This window comes from Trichophyton rubrum (assembly GCF_000151425.1).
Source record: "Trichophyton rubrum CBS 118892 genomic scaffold supercont2.1, whole genome shotgun sequence".
In the NCBI taxonomy this organism is placed as follows: Eukaryota; Fungi; Ascomycota; class Eurotiomycetes; order Onygenales; family Arthrodermataceae; genus Trichophyton; species Trichophyton rubrum.
The window spans coordinates 2,410,451-2,431,396 of record NW_003456428.1 but is presented as its reverse complement, the minus strand read 5'-3'; the positions used below and the strand labels follow the sequence as shown (position 1 = coordinate 2,431,396).

The following is a 20,946-nucleotide window of genomic DNA, read 5'->3' as shown; positions in this document are numbered from 1 at the left end:
CACCAGTCACAGCCGCAACCCGTTGGCGTGTGATATTTGATATTGTACGCTCAATAATCCGACTGCGCGGCCGTGATGCTGCTAATTTCAGGCAATTAATATGCCATTCTCATCATACCATCATGTTCGTCCATGTATAAAACATGCCGGGCATGTCATATACAATCCCGGCTCAACAGACATGATGGCCTGGATGCTCGCCGTTTTCATGCAATGGGAGGCCATCCGAATGTCCGTGGTAAGGATCCGATGTCGGAATCATGCCCACGTCTTCCTTCAGGTAAAGGACAAACCGGAATGCAGAATTCCCATTGAGATAGTAACGATGCAGTTGCTTGCTCCTGAGAAATCCCAGGCGCTCATACAACTTCATGGCTGGTGAATTTGTAATCTCGGTTTCTAGGACAATCTACGTCCAGTTCAACGGTCAGCAACCAACACTTCTATATATACAACAGGCAGCATACCTCATCCGCATCCCTCTCTATCATGGCGTCCATGGCCAGACGGACCAGCTTGGTAGCTATCCCTTTCCCTCTATGCTCCTCCTGGACCGCAAGCATGGCTATGTATCCTCTCAACGGCCCGCCACGATGCGGTTCCAGCTTCGACACAACGACGCCGACCAACTTATCCTTCTCGTCCATCGCCATGAAGCAGAGATCCCCCCATTCGTAGAGAAAGTAGCGGTAGACGTAGATGCTGTACGGCTCGGAGAGATCCTGAGATATCAGCTGGCGCATCGCGGGGACGTACTCGTTCTCCTTCGCAGCCTCATACTGGACATAGCGGAACTGCGACGGAGCGTCAGCCATCGCAGATCTGACGGGCTCGAGGTATCCGCGAGCCGCTCGAGCAGGTCGAAAGCGTCCAAGGTGGGTGTTGTGCTGTCGTTTTAAATCTCGGAGGGTTCGACTTTTCCCGCTGGTTCTTCTTACATCATCACCAGGTCGAGCTTTCGTGTCTTCCTCGTCCTTCCCCCCCTTCTTCTCTGTCTCCCTAACTCGTTTTCTCTTCGGTCGTATATCGTGAGTGTTCTATTCGTCTCTTTCTCTTCTCTCGATACTGTCAGGCGCATTGGTGCAGACGTTGGCGTTTTTACTATTCCATGTGATTAACACTAAAGGCTGGCCCGCTAACTACCTACTTATTTCTGTCTCCCTAGAAAGACAAAATCCTCCCCTCGATACTTGAAGACAGACAAGAGACCCCTGTTTAGTTATTAGTCTTCGATATTCGCTTACGGAGGGCCATGAGCAGTCGATAGGCGTCTGTCTAGCTTGCGCGCGCCTGTTTTTGCACTATATCTTTATTATGGCGGAACTGCGACGTCGGTTTGGCGCAGACCTCGTATCTACATCTACCACCGACGAGAACACTCCCTCGAATGCGAATTCTTCATCCAAAGCTATAGCCTCAGAGAAAGTGACAGAAGCGCCCAAGGGGGAAGATAACTGCTATAACAAGATTGAGAAGGAGGTCCTATACGTCCAGGCATCCTCGAAACCGGAAGACGCGGTTCCTCCGAAGAGGAGAAGTAGGCGACGGAATGGATTGATATTCGGGCTTGGAGGGATCTTTGGGATATTTGTGGCGCTATTCTTCGCAAATCAGAATGAAGTTATCAGCTTAGATGCACTGCTGGATCTCAATATTGACTCGCTGATCGATGTTATACCTGCAGGCATTGTCCGGGACGCAAAAGAGTTTTCAGTAAGCTACCCTCATTTCTTGAAATAACATGCATATACTGACTTGATAACAGCAAAGCGAGCGTGAGACGGTTAGCTATGATTCGTTTTCGGTGGGTTTGCATTTGCAGTCGCAGGGGATTAAGGCTTCTCATCCGGTCATCATGATACCCGGAGTGATATCCACTGGCCTTGAGAGCTGGGGGACGGATGAAAAGTCAAGAGCTTACTTCCGAAAGCGTCTCTGGGGCAGTTGGAGCATGATGCGTGCATTGGTGCTTGACACCGCAGGCTGGAAGAATAATATCATGCTGGATAAAGAGACCGGGCTCGATCCGCCGGGAGTCAAGCTACGAGCTGCTCAAGGTTTTGATGCAACGGATTTCTTCATCACAGGTTACTGGATTTGGAATAAAATATTGGAAAACCTGGCAACAATAGGATATGACCCGACAAATGCGTATTCAGCGGCATACGACTGGAGGCTGTCATACCTTAACCTAGAGCATAGAGACCACTACTTTAGCAGGCTCAAGAACCATATCGAAACCGCAGTGAAGCTCAACGGGAAGAAAGTGGTCCTTGTCTCACATAGTATGGGATCACAGGTAGCTCTATTCTTCTTCAAATGGGCTGAGCACAAGGGCTACGGCAACGGTGGTCCAGACTGGGTCGATCGTCACATTGCATCTTGGATCAACGTCAGCGGCTGCATGCTGGGTGCTTCCAAGGGCCTTACAGCAGTACTATCCGGCGAGATGCGAGATACCGCCCAGCTCAACGCCTTTGCAGTCTACGGCCTGGAGAAATTCTTGTCCAAAGAAGAACGAGCTGAGATCTTCCGCGCCATGCCGGGCATTTCCAGCATGTTACCCAAGGGCGGCAATGAAGTATGGGGCAACCATACCTGGGCACCAGACGACTTCCCCAATCAGCCGGTAACTAACGGCAACCTGCTGAACTTCCGATCAAACAGCACTCTCACAGCTGCTTCAAGGCATAATTTCACCGTTGAAGATGGCCTAGCTTATTTGTACAATATTTCCGAACCATGGTATCGCAACCAACTTGACGAGAACTACTCTCATGGCGTTGCTCACACGGCAGCCGAAGTCGAGGCGAACGAAAACGATCCCCGTAAATGGTTGAATCCGCTCGAAGTCCGCCTTCCGCTGGCCCCTGATATGAAAATATACTCGTTCTACGGCGTTGGAAAGCCAACGGAACGAAGCTACTTTTACCGCGAGGAAGTTGATCCCTTGTCTAAACTGAATTTGACCATGGACACTTCTGTGATGGAAGGTGAAGGGGAAGGACACGTTGATCGGGGCGTTGTGATGAATGAGGGCGATGGCACGGTTAACCTACTTAGCTTGGGGTATATGGGCACTCGTGGATGGAGGATTAAGAGGTATAACCCGGCCGGGATACCGATTAAGGTGTACGAGATGCCTCATGAGCCTGAACGGTTCTCGCCGCGTGGGGGTCCTAATACAGGTAAGCTTTCCGCCCCCATCTGGAGGATCGGTTACATACATGCATACATACATACATGTACCCATGTTTGCTACTTTGATGATGCTAACTGTTGATAGCCGATCACGTTGATATCCTGGGCCGAGCATCTTTGAACGATTTGATTCTGCGTGTTGCAGGGGGTAAAGGCGATTCTATAGAGGAGAACTACGTCTCTCGCATCAAGGAGATAGCTAGTCGGGTGAAGATATATGATGACGAGTAGATATATACAGATGTCTGCCGTTTTTCACATGATGCAAGTGCGGAGTTGGACAGTTGCTTGGATTAACTCAGCCCCAGCAGTTGATGTATATATAGATGGCTTTTCCGCCACGCACCGTAGCCAGATAGCTAGGGATACCATACTTTTTAATGAAACGAATAAACAAGCGGAGAAAAGGAGAAGGGCAAAGTCATGTTCTCGTAAAATCAGTGGATTAAGTATTATGATAATACAATACACGCTACTCGGCAGATATGCAAGTAGCCGCTGGGATAAAATAATTACATCATGATCAAGTCAAGTCAAGCAAGCAGTAGTAACCAAGCGGCTGGCGAAAGAGGGCGGAAGCCGGAGCGGGAAGAATGACTGCCGGGAATATCGCAAGGCTAAAATAGATCGCTCGCTTGCAAAAAAGAATAATGGAGCAAAGTGTAAAAGGTGAAAAGTTGTAAGGGGGTATAGATCCGCATGTGCGTATGTATGTGAGGCATGTCCGGCCAACACACTTGCTGCTTGCTGGTTTGCTCTCTCTCTCATTTGCACTTCATGATAGAACCGCGGTGTGTTCCCTCTGTCGGCGTGGTTGTGATTATTCGCATCCGTGTTTCAAAGCTCGGAGCTGTATATTCTGCACCCTCTATGTCCAGGGACAACCACCTCATCTCCATCCTCATCCTCAACATCGTCAACCGACCAACCTCCCAACCCAAGAAAAAAATGAAAAGAAAAATGAAAACGACTGTGTTCAAAGCGAACGTATTCCGCTTAGATAGATTTCTGCAGTCCACAGAGCGAATGCAAGGAAAAAAAAGTGGTATAACCGTCACCGTCACCATCACCGTCAACTCCATTAACACCGATCCAAAATGCCCCTGTTGGCCCCTCCATCCGTTCCAATCCAATTATGCGGTCCGGTAAGTTAGGCACTTTTTGATCCAAAAAGAAAAAACATATGTATATCCCATCTCACCCTGCGTGGTAAGAATAAAGCACGCAGGCCAGTTCAAAAGGGTAGATAGTATGTTGATATGTGTCGTGCATCGTATCCAAGCGATGAATGGGCGGGTAAGTGATATTTAAGCCGAGCCCGTTCTCGACCGTTTCCAACCCTTTCTGATCTCCCGTTCCCTGTCCGGTCGTTGATATTAAAACATTATCATATCGTATGTTTATAAGTTTGTTCCTATTGTTTTTATTGTTGTTCTCATCTCGAAATACCGAGGCCGGTCTCGAGGTCTGAAGAGCGTTTAGGAATGCCGTCTGCCTCGCCGCCCCATGCTGATTGTTCGTCGACTGGGCTTAATGAACCGGAAGAAATGGATGAGCTGGACCCGACTGTCCACTCATCACTGTCCATCTGGAGGCCATCAGCAATGTCATAGTCGTACGAGCCAGGCATGTTCATTTCGGCACTGCCGATTTCGATATAGTCGTAGTCCCAGCGAGTGAACTTGTCAGCCTGCACGCGCGGGAGGAAGCGGGACTTGACGTAGTAGAATGTAACAGCAGCAAGGAGACCGCCGCCAATAAGGTCAACAGCGTAGTGGTGGGAAAGGTACATCGTTGACCACCAGAGCCAGACGACGTAGGTGATGAAGACCGGCTTTAGTTTTGGGAATGCATGGCTCATGAAGAGAGCTTCGAAGGTGGCATGACCCGCATGGAGGGATGGGAAGGCGCCAAAGGGAACTGGAGCGGCAGAGAAGCCAGAGGTGTACAGATCAATGCCGAACAAGGCATCGATGCGTGCTAGACCACCAGGGTCTCCTGGCATGCCGTAGTGGGCTGGCGCAAGACCGTAGAGGTTTTCATACCAAGGTGGAGAGCAAGGGAAGAGGAACTGGATGATGACACCTGCAATGTTCATGTATCCGAAGCTGCGAGCAAAGATGGGGGTGATGCCGGGCGGGCCAAAGATGAAGAGGAAGATGGCGCAGACGACGGGAGCGCCGTAATGCATGATGCCGTAGGGTAGCCATGCGAGCAGGTCTAGAGCGGTAGACTGGTGAGCTGAGAGGATGTTTGACAAGTTTGCGCCGTAGATGATGTTTTCCAGGGCAGGCAGGACGCGAACCCAAATCGGCGGCCGCCAGTCACTCGGGATGAATCTATTAGTTATTGATCATTTAGTATCATTGCCCCCTGTTGTTCTCATGTTTCAGGATGTTAGGGGAAGGGCCAACTCACTGGCAAGCATAGAAGAATACCAACCAGCAAATTGGCGGCAGAAAGGGAAGAAAAAACTGGCAGGTTATTGGCATCAGCAGCGAGCTTATCAGGCCTAGGGCTACGATGGTCTTTGCCAGTGGTCCTGGCGACTGGATGATGCAGAGGGAGAAGATGCCAAGCACGACCAGCACGAGGTACTGGCCGTCGTATATGGTCCATCTATGGGCCTGCAACGCCTTGAGGGTGTCTAGGGGCGAGAACGAAGTAGAGAGCCGTGTGATGGAGGAAGAGGGCGATGTTCTCGAACGCAGTTTGGACCTGATGCGGCGGCGGAGGCGTGAAGGAAAAGGCAGCAGAAGTTGAAGCGAGCGCCATGGTATCAAAAGCGGCGGTTTCGCGAACGGATGGTCCTTCCAGGAGGCCATCTTTTGTTTGTGAGCTGTCTCTCTCTATCGCTATCTCTCTCTCTTATCTCTCTCTCTCTCTCCGGGCGTCGTAGGGGTCGTCTTGGAGGCCGTCGTCGTTCGTTGTCGGCGTAGAAGTGCTGCTGGGCTGTCTCTGAAGCGATGCCGTCAATTGGTAGCGGGTGTGCCTTGGCTGCTCTCAAACTGGTGGGTGCTGGTCTCGTGTGTATGTCCGTCTGTCCGTCTTGGTTCGGGGATGGGGGCAAAAGGAGTGTGTAGACGAAGCCAGGCAGATGCCACAACCAGCACAGGCAGCCCGAACGAGCAACCCGAGGACGGCGAGGGCGAGGGCGAGGAGGGCGAAGGTCAGGCAGGTCGAAAGGGGAGACTGAGAGGCAGCACAGCAGGCAGGCAAAGCAGGAGTTGCAAGCAAGAGTCGACGGGGAGAGATTTCGGCCTGCTCTTAACCTGCAGCAAAAAGCAACGCAGGAGCGCAAAAAGGGCCGCTGACATAAGCAGGGAGCTCTGGGTAACGGGCCTGGCGTCACGTACGGTAACGGGGCTGTAACGGAGGCCAAGGCTGGCGTGGAGCCAGGCGGTAAGAGCGTGACGGTACCGTACGGTACGCGGATGCTTCGGATGGCGGGCGCGATGCAGAGTGACTTCATTTCGCTAACAGATACAGCGAGACGCAAAGTCACTCGGCATCGGCTGGGGCAGCATCAAATCTCCCTTGCTCGTATCTCGCACTCAGCCTCTGCCATGCGAGTGGCTGCTGGCTGCTGGTCGACCAAGAGGGCTGCTGAGAGGGATGTGCGCGGTGCGTGAAACGAACTATCTCCCCCTTCCTGGAGCGCAGCCGTCGCAGCCCAGGCTTGGGAGCCATGCAGCACCGCAAATAGTCGGCTGGAACTATACAGCGTCCTGCATCGTCAGCTCGAGTGGCCATGCAGGGGTCGGAGATAGTACGGAGTACTTGTGACCATATTGTACTTACAGACTGTTGTTGGTGTTGGGTTGAGTTGGGCGGGGATCCAAAATTACCATAGTGTTCAAGCATAATCGTATCCTCCTGCTAGTTTCCAGCAATCCCAGCAAGAGCTAAACCAGAAAACTTCTTTGCGAGCGAAGCGACAGGCGGGCGTTCGGGCGCCAGATCTTCCGTCTTGACCAGCGGTTCCTCCTCGCGACGTTACAGGGCTGGTCCCTCTTTCGCCCCGAGTCCCCGAACCCCGAAATGAGGTCACTGTGCGTCAAGGCTGCCGGCTGCAAGACGTTGCGTATCGAACGGTTGCGTACTTATACGTGGCTCCGTCGAGGGGCGGGACGATGGAGATGCAAGCTGTATTCCTGTACGTCAATTCTATTGTTATCCTGTGTCAAAGACAGCAGGTAAACTCGCGTGATCCTGCAAGCGGCTTTTGGCCTTGTCGCAGTGTCGATCGTCTTGGAGATGGCGCTGTCAGGATCGAGGATGGAGTTACTTAACAGGCAACCCCCTAGCTCAAATACACTTATTTGATTCCATGGATCAGCCGAAGCAAAAAGAAAAAAAAAAAGAAGATGCCATCGCAGCCGAAGCAGAGAAAACTACAAGTCATATAATTCAAATAATTTGAAAGCTCCGCCTGTCATTGAAATATTTTTGCTTTCTTTTCACTTTTGCTCCGTTTTTTTGGTTTTTTTTTTTTTTTTTTTTTTTTTGCTCGCGTGAGATAAAAATTACGTGCATAAAAAGGATGCATAAAAGCTGCATAAATAAAGCACAACGCTATTGTTTACGTGATTATGTAAGACGCACTAACTTGGACCTCGGCTGAAAAATTTTTAGATGAAGAGATTTTCAAAGAAAGATGGATTGGAAGGCTTGAGAAAGATTGAATACATAGTATAACGCATTTAACATCTGATAGCATGTCTGGGTAGTCGTGCTCTTTTCTTTGTTTCGTAACATAGCCTGGGTAAAATAAAAAATCAAATCATAAGAGAGGTTAAGCTTAACTAGCTCTTGTCAATCACCTTTTCCGACTCCGAGACTTCCGCCTCCTCGCTTCTCTTCTCGTCGTGTGATCTGCCTACCATGCCGGACTCGAGGTCTTCCTTTCCTGCATGCTCTTGTTCACCGTCATGAAGATGCCCGGCTACCTTGGCCAGCTCGAATTTGCGGCCCCTCATCTCTGGTCCAAAGGCGGTGGTGATCATGATACCCAATGCGATGATGGCTGTGGCTACTCCCATGGTGGCGCCGTAGGCTGGCGCTGGCTTGCCGTTGTCTCCTCTAACGCTGACCGACTCTGCGACGGCATTGACGATCTGGGCGGACGGGGATGAGATCATGTTGCCGAGCTGGTATGTCAGGCCCGGGAAACTGGATCGGTAGGCAGGCGGGGAGAGCTCGTTGAGATGGATGGGGATGACGCCCCATGCGCCCTGGACGAAGAACTGCATCATGAAGCCCGAGGCTGAGAGCGAGCGTTCGCCGTGTGGGAGAATCCAAGCAGGTATCAAGATGCCTGATATCAGAGCGGAGAGGACCATGGATCGACGACGGCCGAACCACTGGGACATGTAGCCGATGATGGTGCCGCCGACACAGGCGCCGGCTTTCATGAGGATGGATGCACGGGAGGCAGCAGAGTTGTTGAGGGCCTTTTGGGTGAGCATGAAGGTGGTGTAGCTGTCCTGGGAAGTATGGCTGTAGAAGTTGAACCAGGTCATGAGGAAGATGCAGTATATCACCAGTTTCCAGTCCTTGGCCAGCATCTCCTTGGTATCTCTCCAGAATTTACTGGGCGAGGCACCGCTCTTCTTGCCCTCCTTGCGCTCCTTACGCGCAGCCAGGAACTGCTTTGACTCGGGCAGGAAAATTCGAATAACGCCAGACAAGCATGAGATGCCGGCTCCGATCCAGAAGACGACCTTCCATGAGTCCGTGCCGCCGCCGACTCCCAGGTTGGCGCATGCTGCAAAGACATAGCCCATCGAGTAGCCCTGCTGGAGAATGCCGGACATCAACCCTCTGGCCTCGACGGGACAGTTCTCCAGGGCCATGGCAATAGCGTTACCGTACACGCCGCCCATGAAGAGACCAAACAGACTCCTAACGGCCAGGAACTGGGAGAAGGTAGCGCTGTAGATGGTTGCGATCTGGAGGGCGCCCAGGATGAGCATGTTGGCCACCATGGGCCACTTGCGGCCCCATCTGTCTCCGGCCAGGCCAAACACGGCTGCTCCGACTGATCTGAGCAAGAGAGTCAAGGTGATGGCTGTAGAGATGGAGGTTTTGCTGCGGTGGAAGTACTTTGATAGCTTGACGGTCTGGATCGACAGGGCGTGGAAGTCGAACGCATCGCAGATCCAGGCGAACAGGCCGGCCAGGAAGAAGAGCCAGTTGCTTGCCGACAGCTGGGCAACCATGGAGAAGGGGTTCTTGAGGGGCTCCGGGTCGCGGTACTCGACTGTGGTGACGCCGGTGACGGGGTCTGTCTCCTCGACTCTGACCTTCCAGTTGAACAGGTCGCGGAGGCACTCCATGGGCGACTGCCGGAGGTTCTTGTTGCTGTCGTCTGTAGCCATCTTGGGCCGAAGAACGTAACGAAACAGATGATGTAGATGAAACCTCAGTGGACGGAGTAGCTGTCTAGATGTTGGAGGTCCAGCTGAGGGTGAAGGTGAAGTGGAAGCCGAGATGGAGTTTTGGTGAAGCTGAGGGCCGGCCTTTTTATCACTTAGCGACTTTATACTTTGCAGCCCTCGAGTCGATGACGGCAGAAGCCTTTGCCTTCTCTAAGCTCAGCCAGACTTGAGAAGGAGAAGAAGAAGAAGAAGTACGAAAGAGCAGAGAAGATCCGTCCTTTAAGTGCCTACAGTAATACTAGCGAAGTGACTAGTTATCGCTATTCCACCCTCCCTCCCCCTCCCCTGGCCTGCATGACGGAGCCCTTCGCTCATCCACTGTGGAGAGACCAACCAGGGGGCCGAGCAGGAAAGCGACTCTGCGGACTCTTCACCGTCGCACTGCATGAAGAGTCGAAGGAAGAGAAGAGGAAATGATCGGGTTATGCTACCCTTGCTTGCTACTGGAGCTGCTACCTGCATAGATAGTCAACTACTTAGTTATCTCTTCATCTTCACCTCCTCGAGCCCTCCCTTATATTACATAGACCTGAACCATGGACCGCCCTCCCTTCGCCCTTCGCCTCCGCTCGATGTCACTCCCCGATGTCACTTATTTTCCATCCGCTGCGATCTTCAAGGAGCCAAGGCCGAGGCCAAAATGCTTGTCTCGACTTAGCTAGCGAGGGCATCGTACGAGCTTTGGTCGGACGTTTGGCCGGCAACAGCAACGCTAACAGATCCAAAGACACCCTCAAACAGGGCCAATCCCGACTCCATCAGGGCCAGGCCATGTGGGCTGCCGGAGACACCAGAGGCGCCCGCCGACAGACACGCTGGAGCTGTTGCTGTTTATTCTCTCTCAACCGGTTGGCTGACGGCAAGCTACTCCGTAGATTGTTGGTGCGAACCCCCTGATTATAGCTGGGCTCGCGTAAGGCGCCAGCGACGTTCGACTGACCGTCCTACATACTTGAGACGACTCTTGGACAAGTTACTTGACTACAAGGGCTACCTGCTTCCAAGGTAGCACGGGCTCGGAGCATCCGTCCGATTTCTTGTCACCTCTGCCAGTAGTTACTATTATTCGTCGCTCGCAAAGCGTATCTCTCTCTTGTCGTCTCGATAACTAGCCGCAGAACGGGATATACGAGTGGATGGCACAACTAACTACACGGCTGGCACATTTGGCCTGGGGTTCACTGCGATTCCGGAGATGGCGCCGTGGGGAAGAGGCAGTAAAGTAGTTATAATAATTAATATACGGAGTAACTAATTGGATTAACTACGGAGTAACTACTGATTGGTTAGCTGGCTAGCGGCCGCTGTTCAATATAAGGACGGCGTGGAGACATGAGGCGGCGAGAGCAGATTTCCTGTTTCCCGAGAGGGTTCAAGCGACGACGGTCAAACGGATGGAGCTGCGGGTAAGCAAGCAATACCTAATAATAATAGTGGACGTCTCTGTGAGAAAGATTTGAGATTCTCCAACTAATAATTTAATAATGGTACATCAAAGGGTGAGGATGGATCATGGCACAGCGCCGCCAGTCACATAGTTACATCCCTTTCATCCTTTCATCCAGGCCGATTTGAACCAGGGATGCTCCAGCGCCTCTGCCGCAGTGATTCTCCTCGATGGATCCAGGCAGGTCATCTTGCCTACCAAGTTTTTCAGTTCGGGCTCGACACTTCCCCAGGCCTCAAAGGGTTGTCGGGGAACACTCTCGGCCAGGCTCACCAGGCGCTCAAAGAACGGGTTCTCCTTCTGGATGTGCTTCAGCAGTCCATTGAATCCTTCTTCGTCTGCAAAGTAGGAGATGTGTCGGCTCAGGACGTGTCTCCAGGCGTCTTCTGCGTCGAGCTTGTCCCAGCCAACGTGGAAGACCATCTTGCCTGTCATGACATATATCATCTAGTTGATAACCAACTTAGCGTCAGGACAGGTTAAGTTGGCAAGAGGTCTTAAAACATACCACAATTCCAAAGGAGAAGATGTCCGAGCTGATGTTCTGGCGGGCCCGGCACCAGCTCTCCGGGCTTCTCCAGATTGCATTCCCGCATAAAGTTCCCTTAATCCATTTCCCAGCCGGCAGGAGGACAGTGTCTTCAAGGTCGGATATTTGAACGCTGTTGATGTTTACCGTCTCTTCTCCTGCTTCTGCTTCTTCATACTCTATTAGCACGTTGTCGGCCTTGATGTCTATTCAACTGTCAGTCACGGCTGCTATTTTATACTACCAATGGGTCTCTACAACCCACCGTTATGGGAAATGTTTTCCTTGTGCATGTCACAGAGTCCCTGCAAGGCACTCCGAAGAACTTCAACCTTCGTTCTCTTCGACCGTAGTTTGGGGCTCAGGTGCTGTAGGTCTCCAGTCAAGTAGGGGTATATAAACATCTCAAGAGGTTGGATCGTGTCAGTGACTGCCCGTATATTTGGGTGGGCCGAGAATCGTCTCTGCAGGTCTAGCTGATACTCGAATTCGCCTGGTATCATGTTCTTGAGGACATATTTTTCCCTCCAGAGCTAGGTATCCTGGCATTAGTGGATAGGGCCCGAATAAGCTTGAGCCGAGTAAAATTTCATGCCTACCTAGCACGATAGACGCAGAGTAGAGGCCTCCTTCGTTCGCGCAGCGTTTCTTCGATTCTATAGACGCTCCCGGAGTCGCTCGTCAGCTGCATCCCAGGTGTAAGCGGCTCCTTGAAGGTTGACATTCTGCATCGGCCTGAAAGGCGGTTGAGGGCAAAGGCTTCGGGTAAACAAAATCCAGTTGGAATATACGGTCGCACGCAAAACCTAGCCAGCAAGCTCGGGTGCATTATCAGCATCATCGAGGCCTATATAACCTAGACTGTAGAGAACCGAAAAATAAAAATCCATCTACTCCATAGAGAGGAGCGCATTGGTCATAAGTAAAATTCGTTTGGGTAACTAACTTGGCAGCCAACTGGTTGGTTAACTAACTAGTTAACTGGGCCTGGAAATGCTTGGCAGCGCTTCGGCGCGCAAATGATTAAACAGGTAACTGGTCAAGACTGCTGTCGAAGAGGACAAGTTGGGTGTCCCAACTTAAGATCCAGAACAGCTCACCCCTACCTCTGGCTATACGCCTATGAGAGTAATAATATCCACCATGAAATCTAGATTGGATAATGAGTCACTTCAAGAGCATGGCAAATGATGCGCTTGAGGGCGTCAGGATCAGGGGAAGCCAAGAGGAAATTCAACCAGTTAACTAGTTTACATGATTGATTCGAGCACACAGCTAGTTAGATCATGCAATATAAGCAATGCACTCTACAACTAGTTATCATCTTATTTTTGAAAGAAATTTTCAACGCTCCCCCTTCCCCGGGTTGGGTTATCTTGGCCTCATCATGGTGTCATTACCGAGCTCGTCATGCGATAATTTCGCTCCGAAGTTGGTTTATAATGTCGTCGGCACTCTTCCATAGTGGTTCGCTATTCATCTTAGGCCTATATCAGTATCATCGTAGTCAAAGTGCCAGCCTTAGTTGTTACCTTGAGTAGCATCCCACATATTCGAGGAGAAAACACTTGGTTGCGGGGGAATGGAGTATTTAGGAGGTAGTTAAAAGCTCCTGGGCTCCATTCATCAGAAACGGTCACATGACTTGGGCAGCTGGTGGGGGCAGGGAAGCCCCTCTTAAATACAAAGTCGTGACTTGAATCCTTCATCCCAACTGCTCTCAAGGGGGTTGATACATTAATAATAAATAATAGGCAACAAGGATGGTCGATTTTTTATGTTTCTAATTTACTATTAATCATACATTATCGGGTTTTAACTACTAAAATGATTGACGGAATCACTCTTGCACGGAGCCCTAGAATGGAATGACCTGGCTGACCTCCGCATTCCACTCGACAGGTCTCGCCAGCATGCTGTACAGGCCTGTCAGTGGCAGCTCAAAAGAAATGGTTACCAGGTGACGACCTACCGCTTTCCAGCCTCCGTTCCCCAACATCCACAGAATAGAGATGCAGGATAGCATATAATCTAATAGGAAGTTAGTTATATACTTGTAGAGATGAACGGGAAAGGTAATATACCGCCGAAATAATGCCAACTGCGAAGCCTACATCATGCATCGGGTTAGTTATGATAAAAGTTGGAGGAGCTTCAGGTGGTACATGGCATTACCCAGCGTTGGACCGACGACCTTACAACGACACGGGTTCTGGTCGGTTCCGCATTGGAAGCACACGAGAGGGAATGGAAAGAAGAACATCCTTGCAGTGTTCGCAAGCTCTCTATACGATGATAGTCTGGTGAGATGTGGTGGTGTACTGAATGGTCCAGCTTGTAGAGATCTTGATATATATCTTGCACGGCTATGACGTTGTATCTATCAAACTTGGAAGGCAAATTGAACAGCCGCGGGCCATGATTAGCTGGAACCACCAGCCTGCTTTCTACCGCTGATCAAACTTGACAAACAAATATTCTAGACTAGGTCGTTAAACAGTCTTTGATAATAGGCAGATTAGTTGTCCTGCTCGGCTTCCTCTTCCTCTTCCTCTCTCCTAATCTGATCCCGAACCTCCATCAGCGCCTTTCCCAGCAAATTCAACCCCCATTTCGCCCTTCTGGCTGGCGCATTCTTTGCTCCAAATCCAACCCCCCATATCCTGTCACGCGGACTGGCTTCGACAAGCTCCCTATCGCCCGTCTCCAGCAGTTGGGCCTTGAGATCCGGATTCTGCGTGAACTTGTAGTAGTTCCCTTGCACCACGATCCGGAAGCGCTCTTTCTTCCACACCTCCTCGTCGAAGTTGGGCACTTTGCGGCCTAGAGCTTTTATCTCCTTGGGACCCGGTACGGGCCCTGAGGGAGCGAGGATCTGCTGCGTTACCGGGTCGTCTGGGGCAAACAAGACGCCCTTCTGGTGCATCATGTAACTATACCATATGCCTTCTTAGACTGATGCACTCATTGACTAATAGCTGTTCCATGTTGGGTATCTCCTGGCTTCATGGACGAGCGATTGCTGATATGAGAGACAATGAGACAAGCTTACTGTTCACAGTTCTCATATTTGAGCTCTTCGCCTCCGCCCTCTGCAGGCACCGTGAAGGGGGACTTCCACCATTGTCCTAGATACCCATGTTCCTGCTCGGGCTTCCAGAAGAAGATGGGTTCCGAAGACATCTCTGAGAGTGAAGTCGCAGATGGATGTGAGAATGTGAAGGGTATCAAGTTACTCCATTGCCGAGAGGGGAGAAGCTGATGTTTTAAATATGCAGCTTCTCGTGTGAGTCAATGGTGGCTTTTTTTACTTTGAGGCTCAGCCGTGTCTGCCTAGTCAGTTAGTTACCCACTGGACCAGTTATTTATATCATCGTTTCAATCACTTGCGAATGGCCAAGTCATGATTCGACTAGTGAAACATTCTTCATAAAGATTCATTGATTGGAGCTATTGGTTGAAAACTTCATATCCAGTTAAATATGACACTTATTTCATCGAAAATTTCCATCCAACCTGCCTGCTCGCTAACTAGTGAACAGCCCGAGACTGAGGCTGAAATAAGCGTGATCAATCCTTGTGGGCCTGTCAATCACTTGTTTATGCGCATCTCTGGGGAAGTTGAAGCCTGATCAGCATAATGCTCCTATGATAACAGGGGAGATGGAGAATTGTGAACTTACGCCGTGCTGGCACTTGTAGCAGCCGTTGCTCTTGCAGTAAGCGTCGTTGCTGCAAGGAGCAGCAGCACAGATGAAGGTCTAGTCATACAAGTCAGTACCTCGAATTACTGCTATAAATGCGGGTGTGCAAGGAGGAGAGATCAGCATACACCCTGGGTCAAGCCCTCCTTGGGCTGGGGAGCTGCAAGGGCTGCGACCGAGGTCACTGCAAGGAACAACATCATGAGGCCCTTCATCTTGACTGGTTTTCGATATGGATATTTCGTCTGATTCTTGAGTTATGGAAGTGTTCAATGTGGCTGCTTGAGGATGCTCTGAAATTGTCAATTATCCGGCAACATCAGCCCCTTTATATATTTCTCGAACAACCCCGTACACAACATAGTCTCCCATGTTGAATCTGAACAAATCCTCCATCTTCCACAAGGTCATGATAAGAACAACTCAGAACTGCATCATTGTGGGGGAGCTGAGGATTTTCAAGGAGTGATCCGACACAGAAGTGCCAATCAGTAAAGGGAGCGCTGTAGATCAAGGGATGAAGATGTGGAGTGCAATTGAGTACGCTCCTAGCTTGCAGCTGGAATCCTTATCCCCCGCAATCCTTCATCTATGCTGTGTACGCGAAGAACAATTCAATTATCTTGAATATGCCCGTCGAGCCAATAGAAAGGATTTGTCGGTGTTTGTTACGGAAGACTGGAGGCTGCATGTTGATCCTTCGACGCTGCAGATTCATGTGCAACTGGAAAGGAAGAGAAACAACGCTCCACCATACAATTGTCACCTGCCTCCATTTCACTCATTGTAGTCATGCTTGTACTTGGAGAAGTAGCGTAGTAAATTGATTTGATGGATAAATAGTATGAAAAGCAACTTGATAGGGTTCGATTTGAGTCCACTACTGGCAAAAGAGTACATGTAGATCCCCCAGACCGAGTTGTGCATAATCCCCGAAACAAAGGCGAATAAGGCGAGAAAGTTGGCCTGCAGCAGCGAATGACCCGTAGTTCGTGGCGCATCTAGAAGCCGATCAATGCATTGTTGTTATACTTAGATCGTCCAAAATGCTGCTAGATGACTAGACTTGAAGAATATGGGTACATTGATTGTTCTTCATAAGTACAGAGGGAGTGAAATAAACTCATATTCACCAACCATTTACACCTGAAGATGAAAGTCGTAACGGGTCATCCACTAATGATGCCAAAGATGCAACTCGTAACTCGTTTGCCGTAGGCTGATCAAATCCTTCTCATCTCAGTATTCCCCATATTCAGGCCTTCTTCTTCCTTCCCCTGGTCTGGCCGGTACCGGAATTCTCCCACATGTTGACCAGGACACTACATAACGATTAAGATCAGTACATTGCTTTACTCTCAACGAGAAGAAGAAGGCTCCTGTCGTAGAAATACCTTTGTGTTCTGTCCTGGTACTCCTCCGCCTGCATTTCCTTGACACCAACCTTGGCGCCCTCTCTTGAAAATGCAACGTTCTTCTTCTCCATCTTCTTCTTGGTGTTATCTTTCACATCCATAGCGATGCTGTAAATCACTAGACCGACGGCGGCAAGGGCGACAACCAACAGGATCACCAGGACCACAGGGAGAAGGCGGCTGAGGGCACCCATGACGATTAGCTGACCAAGTTTGCTTCGTGTTCTATGTCTGTCGTCTTGGTTTCCAGGAAAGCGCTTCGAGTGAAGGATGGTGTGGGTGGACTCGATTCGAACGAGATCGCACTTTCAGGTCGCTTGCGAAGAGAGCGCGGGGTATGCCCGTATTAGGAGTGACAGCTGGAGCCGAAGGATTTGGTCGACCTAGAAGAGGCTGCGCCTGGTACTCCGTAACGAACGAGAGATAATATTGAAACTGCAAAGAAAGGGAGTGGCCCCGAGGGATCAGAGGATGGATTTATGGTTATCTCGAATAACGGTTCAACCAGGAGAGCGCGAAGACCAGCCACAATTAGCAACAGAGGAGCAAGGGGAGCGCTGGGCGCAGACTGTGGCTGTTCCCTTGTGTGCAAGACTAGTCAGCGGTTCCTTGCACAAGCTCGTGTTTTGAGAGCATCCGATTCGTTGGAATTGGGAGTCTTCAGCTGAGGTCGACGGAGAAGTCAGACATGCTGGGGCCTTCGCTTACCAAGGAGAGACAACAACAATAATATCCTCCGTACTCCGTACGGAGTATGTTACCCTGCAACAGGCCTGCCTGCATCTGTACCTAAAGATACCAGCTGCTCCTTGCTCCCAATCTCAGGTTCTTCATGCGAGCAAAGAAGCCCCCGGCCGAAGAGTATGTCACGTGCATCCTCGGCCTTCCATAGTTAGTTCTTAGCTTAGCAGTTCTTTGGAATAACATCCATTTATCAGCTTCATCAGAACGTACATTTCAAGCCCTGCAGACCAGCTACAGCCTTTTGAGCATCGGATTTTGATTGTCAATTCCCTCCTAGATCTTAGGCACGGACCCTTTTACGAAGTTTTCCACCCTCTCCACAGTGCCAGCGTGCAGTCGAATGAGACCCTCGCGCCCCTGCATATCCTCGGTCGGAGTTGATTACGTAATGCATCTCCGAGATACTTTTACTTAAAGGAGTATATTTGTCTTGTTTGTCTTGATTGCCTTGTTTGTTCTGTTTACACTTTGTGCGGCTCATGCCAAGAAACAACCCCTTAATCTTATTGACAACAAGGTTATTTTTTACTACTTCTCCCCTTAACGATGACGAATGACAGAAAATATAACGAGGATTATCTTGTATTGAGCTGTCCCTAGTATCACTGCAGAATACAGAGTTGTTGACAAGATGAGTTAAGAGCTCGACACAGATACCCCATAATAACACCGGACAGCGGAAATGACAGACTCGGTTTGGTCCTTCATCACAGATAGCAAAGGCGGAAGTTTCCTTGATGCCCGAAATTGTTTGCCTGAGCGTGGTCTAGACACAAGAGCAGCCGAGGTAGTTGCGGGTGCAACGGCCCGCATGACCCTCACAGCCGTTCTCGTTGCATTTTCCGACATTGCTACCGCAGTTATATCCGCATGGGCAGTCACGGTAGGGGCCCTAATAGGAGTTTATGGTTAGTCGCAGCGTGCTCGGGGGAGTATTAGTGGTATACCCACAGAGAAACAAGTGATTCTATCAACGCTCAGCTCTCCATGGCAGTCGTTCTGGTAGCAGTTGCCGTTGGGATACCCGCAGTTGGCTTGGCTGGATTCTCCATTGGGGCGAGCAAAAGAGGTGGCCACAGAGGCAAGGCCGACGATGAGAATGGTAGTGAAACGCATGATGGCTGATAGAACTGATAGGATTGATTATTCTTTTGGACTGTTTTGCTCGGAGTGTAGAAGATTGAATGCTTTGGGATGTGCTTGATGATTCTGAATTCCAACGTTGAAGGAGGAGATATACCCTCTATTTATACCTTTTCTGAAGCCCTTCTGGGTATGAAGGCCATTCTCCAAATGTGAGGGCAGCTGAGCTGATTGCTCGTGATGATTGATTCCTTGAGACGAGACATTGGCATGAGACGACTCCTCATGCAATGGTTCTCACACACTCAAAAGCCAACTGTGAGGAGTTCAACCCTGCACCTTCTCCAGCGGTTCTCATCCGCCCTAATTGCAATTGCATCTACAGGAATACATCTTATACGTCGAAAACACTATTTCTCGGGGTTTGGTCTCTCGCCTTCACGCCAGCAGTGGGAGTCGGTATCTCGATTTCCTCAAAGAGAATTGGCAGCTGGTGTTTTACGCTACCATAAATAAGCATGCAGGAAGTTGTGTGACAAGAATATGTTTAGGTAGACTAGGTCTGGCAAATGACTGGTGAATTTAACATCCTCCTTACTCGAATGGAAAGGGGAAATTTAAACGATAGGGCGCCTCTTGTGCCTGGAAACCAATAGGAGTCAAGCATTGAATAGCTAAATGTTTGACAGCGCTGATTCCCAAGACCCAGTGGCGTATGTTCAACGATTAGCTAGAACATATAATCCAACAAGGCCGATGGAACTAGTAGTTTCCCTTAGTCATATCACATAAAGCAGGTGAGTTTAGCTGCATGGCTTTCTGCCAGGGTGGATGTCACTAAGGATGTGTCGCAGCCCAGCTCTTCATTCGCGCGTGTCCTTTCGATAAATCGAAGTAAAACACCTGCTGAAATACCCTGCTGGATCAATAGCTGTAGACTTCTAAATCTATGAGAATATATGCATTCACCGTTTTCACACCCTCAGATGGCGGCCAATACAACTGAATCCTTAGGGTCTAGAACAAACATTCATCTGCACAATAAGACTATGGGTAGATCCCCGATCATGATCCCGTGAGGCGCCGCGAGATCGTCGCTGCAAGGCATCCTAGCCCAATGGCAGCCGAAAGCGTCGATCGAAGCTGCCCATAACAGCACGCAGGCCCTTTTTATGGGATTAAGGTGTCAATAAACTTCGTTATTTATTGCCCGAACAAGCATGCCATGCCTAAAATACGATCAAGTAGGAGGCGTCGGGAGCTGGTACATATGCACCTGACTAGCAGTGTGACGTGTGGCTACATATTATTGCTAGCCCTGCACAGACATTTGTTTTAGGCTGTTCCTCGGCTATCTCTCGTGCAGTACGGAGTATTCATGCATGCTCCGTGCTTCTCCTTAGCTCAATGAGGCGTCTCTAACTAACCTGCCATATCTAACCGAGTGATTCTCTGACTTGTCTATTTATCTCGGACTCTAGAGAGCGGTCTCCTCTATCTGCGTCTGTAGTCAATTAGAGCATATATCACTCCTCATGATCTTGGAATGGCCATTGCTCTTGAACGCACCGTTCTTCTTCCGGTGTATCCGAGCCCTCCAATAACACCTGCTTCAACTTAATGCTTTTCTTTTCAGTGTCTTCGTAAGCTTCCGTCCTCACCCATCCGTCATCGCCCAAACCTCCTAGCTCTGACTTCCAGTACTCAAAGAGACCATTCATTTCAAACCAGGTTGGCTCCTGCTCGTAATACGCATCAATCTCAGACTGGGTAAACGAGATCGGGCATGGAAGTGGCTCCGATAGATGTGCATTGAAAAGATGCCAGTTTTCATATATCCTGATGAGAGCTCCTTTTAGGCCAAAAACATCTCCACTCCATTGTTTCTCAGCGCATTCAACAAGATGTTGAGATAGTAGCACACGAGGATCTTTCATCCCTGACAAGTGCTTTTTATTTAAGCCACCATTGAACGCCATGTAGATGTAAAAGAGCGTCCTGCGTCGATAAAGTTCGTCCGCTTGGGACTTTTGCTCCGGATCAAGTGAGTCATAGTTATCAGGCAGGCTGGGCTTCTCGAGTGTTTTTGGTGGCGGTTGATCTGGGCTCTGAAACATCGGAGGGTGTCCCGTGGCAAGCAGTAGGGGAAGCAAGGTCGCATGTTGCCAATCTATTATCGAGGAAATTTTATGGGTTTCCGGACATACAAATATGTTACCAGGATTAAGATCTGAATGATAAATAGATTAACCAGTGCTTTTGTTACCATATCACGTTGGAGGGTTTCCTTACCCGGGTGGCGCAAGAGAGGACAGCTTAGGTCGGTGTGAGATTCCGAGCCAAGGAGGTAAGGAGCCACTTCCATATATTGATTGAGATGCCT

The 20,946-nt window shown here is 49.9% G+C and overlaps 10 protein-coding genes across 10 annotated transcripts; 1 reads left to right on the top strand and 9 right to left on the bottom strand.

Moving 5' to 3' along the window:
- Window positions 1–172: 172 nt before the first annotated feature.
- TERG_00920 (uncharacterized protein) lies at window positions 173–815 on the bottom strand (the record flags this gene model as incomplete). The annotated part of the gene is made up of 2 exons (XM_003238887.1): window positions 173–409; window positions 468–815. 2 exons carry the CDS (start codon window positions 813–815, stop codon window positions 173–175), a joined length of 585 nt encoding a protein of 194 aa, XP_003238935.1.
- Window positions 816–1,314: 499 nt separating this feature from the next.
- TERG_00919 (uncharacterized protein) lies at window positions 1,315–3,283 on the top strand (the record flags this gene model as incomplete). Its single annotated transcript, XM_003238886.2, has 2 exons — window positions 1,315–1,713; window positions 1,766–3,283. The coding sequence occupies 2 exons, from the start codon at window positions 1,315–1,317 to the stop codon at window positions 3,281–3,283; spliced, it is 1,917 nt and encodes a 638-aa protein (XP_003238934.2).
- A 1,353-nt stretch (window positions 3,284–4,636) lies between these two features.
- TERG_00917 (uncharacterized protein) lies at window positions 4,637–5,392 on the bottom strand (the record flags this gene model as incomplete). Its single annotated transcript, XM_003238884.2, has 1 exon — window positions 4,637–5,392. One exon carries the CDS (start codon window positions 5,390–5,392, stop codon window positions 4,637–4,639), a length of 756 nt encoding a protein of 251 aa, XP_003238932.2.
- A 2,409-nt stretch (window positions 5,393–7,801) lies between these two features.
- TERG_00916 (uncharacterized protein) lies at window positions 7,802–10,186 on the bottom strand. The gene has a single exon (XM_003238882.2). It carries the CDS (start codon window positions 9,579–9,581, stop codon window positions 8,007–8,009), a length of 1,575 nt encoding a protein of 524 aa, XP_003238930.1. The 5' UTR covers window positions 9,582–10,186; the 3' UTR covers window positions 7,802–8,006.
- Window positions 10,187–11,013: 827 nt separating this feature from the next.
- TERG_00915 (CAMK protein kinase) lies at window positions 11,014–13,232 on the bottom strand. The gene is made up of 4 exons (XM_003238881.2): window positions 12,217–13,232; window positions 11,883–12,150; window positions 11,597–11,823; window positions 11,014–11,535 (listed from the first exon to the last, which is right to left on the bottom strand). The coding sequence occupies exons 2-4, from the start codon at window positions 12,118–12,120 to the stop codon at window positions 11,191–11,193; spliced, it is 810 nt and encodes a 269-aa protein (XP_003238929.1). The 5' UTR covers window positions 12,121–12,150; window positions 12,217–13,232; the 3' UTR covers window positions 11,014–11,190.
- Window positions 13,233–14,135: 903 nt separating this feature from the next.
- Window positions 14,136–14,546, bottom strand: TERG_00914 (uncharacterized protein; the record flags this gene model as incomplete). The annotated part of the gene is made up of 1 exon (XM_003238879.2): window positions 14,136–14,546. The coding sequence occupies one exon, from the start codon at window positions 14,544–14,546 to the stop codon at window positions 14,136–14,138; it is 411 nt and encodes a 136-aa protein (XP_003238927.2).
- A 703-nt stretch (window positions 14,547–15,249) lies between these two features.
- Window positions 15,250–15,536, bottom strand: TERG_11650 (uncharacterized protein; the record flags this gene model as incomplete). Its single annotated transcript, XM_047750732.1, has 2 exons — window positions 15,250–15,378; window positions 15,450–15,536. 2 exons carry the CDS (start codon window positions 15,534–15,536, stop codon window positions 15,250–15,252), a joined length of 216 nt encoding a protein of 71 aa, XP_047605270.1.
- Window positions 15,537–16,576: 1,040 nt separating this feature from the next.
- TERG_00912 (uncharacterized protein) lies at window positions 16,577–16,930 on the bottom strand (the record flags this gene model as incomplete). Its single annotated transcript, XM_003238878.1, has 2 exons — window positions 16,577–16,643; window positions 16,716–16,930. The coding sequence occupies 2 exons, from the start codon at window positions 16,928–16,930 to the stop codon at window positions 16,577–16,579; spliced, it is 282 nt and encodes a 93-aa protein (XP_003238926.1).
- Window positions 16,931–18,246: 1,316 nt separating this feature from the next.
- Window positions 18,247–18,596, bottom strand: TERG_00911 (uncharacterized protein; the record flags this gene model as incomplete). The annotated part of the gene is made up of 2 exons (XM_003238877.1): window positions 18,247–18,372; window positions 18,432–18,596. The coding sequence occupies 2 exons, from the start codon at window positions 18,594–18,596 to the stop codon at window positions 18,247–18,249; spliced, it is 291 nt and encodes a 96-aa protein (XP_003238925.1).
- A 1,493-nt stretch (window positions 18,597–20,089) lies between these two features.
- Window positions 20,090–20,680, bottom strand: TERG_00910 (uncharacterized protein; the record flags this gene model as incomplete). The annotated part of the gene is made up of 1 exon (XM_003238876.2): window positions 20,090–20,680. One exon carries the CDS (start codon window positions 20,678–20,680, stop codon window positions 20,090–20,092), a length of 591 nt encoding a protein of 196 aa, XP_003238924.2.
- Window positions 20,681–20,946: the final 266 nt, after the last annotated feature.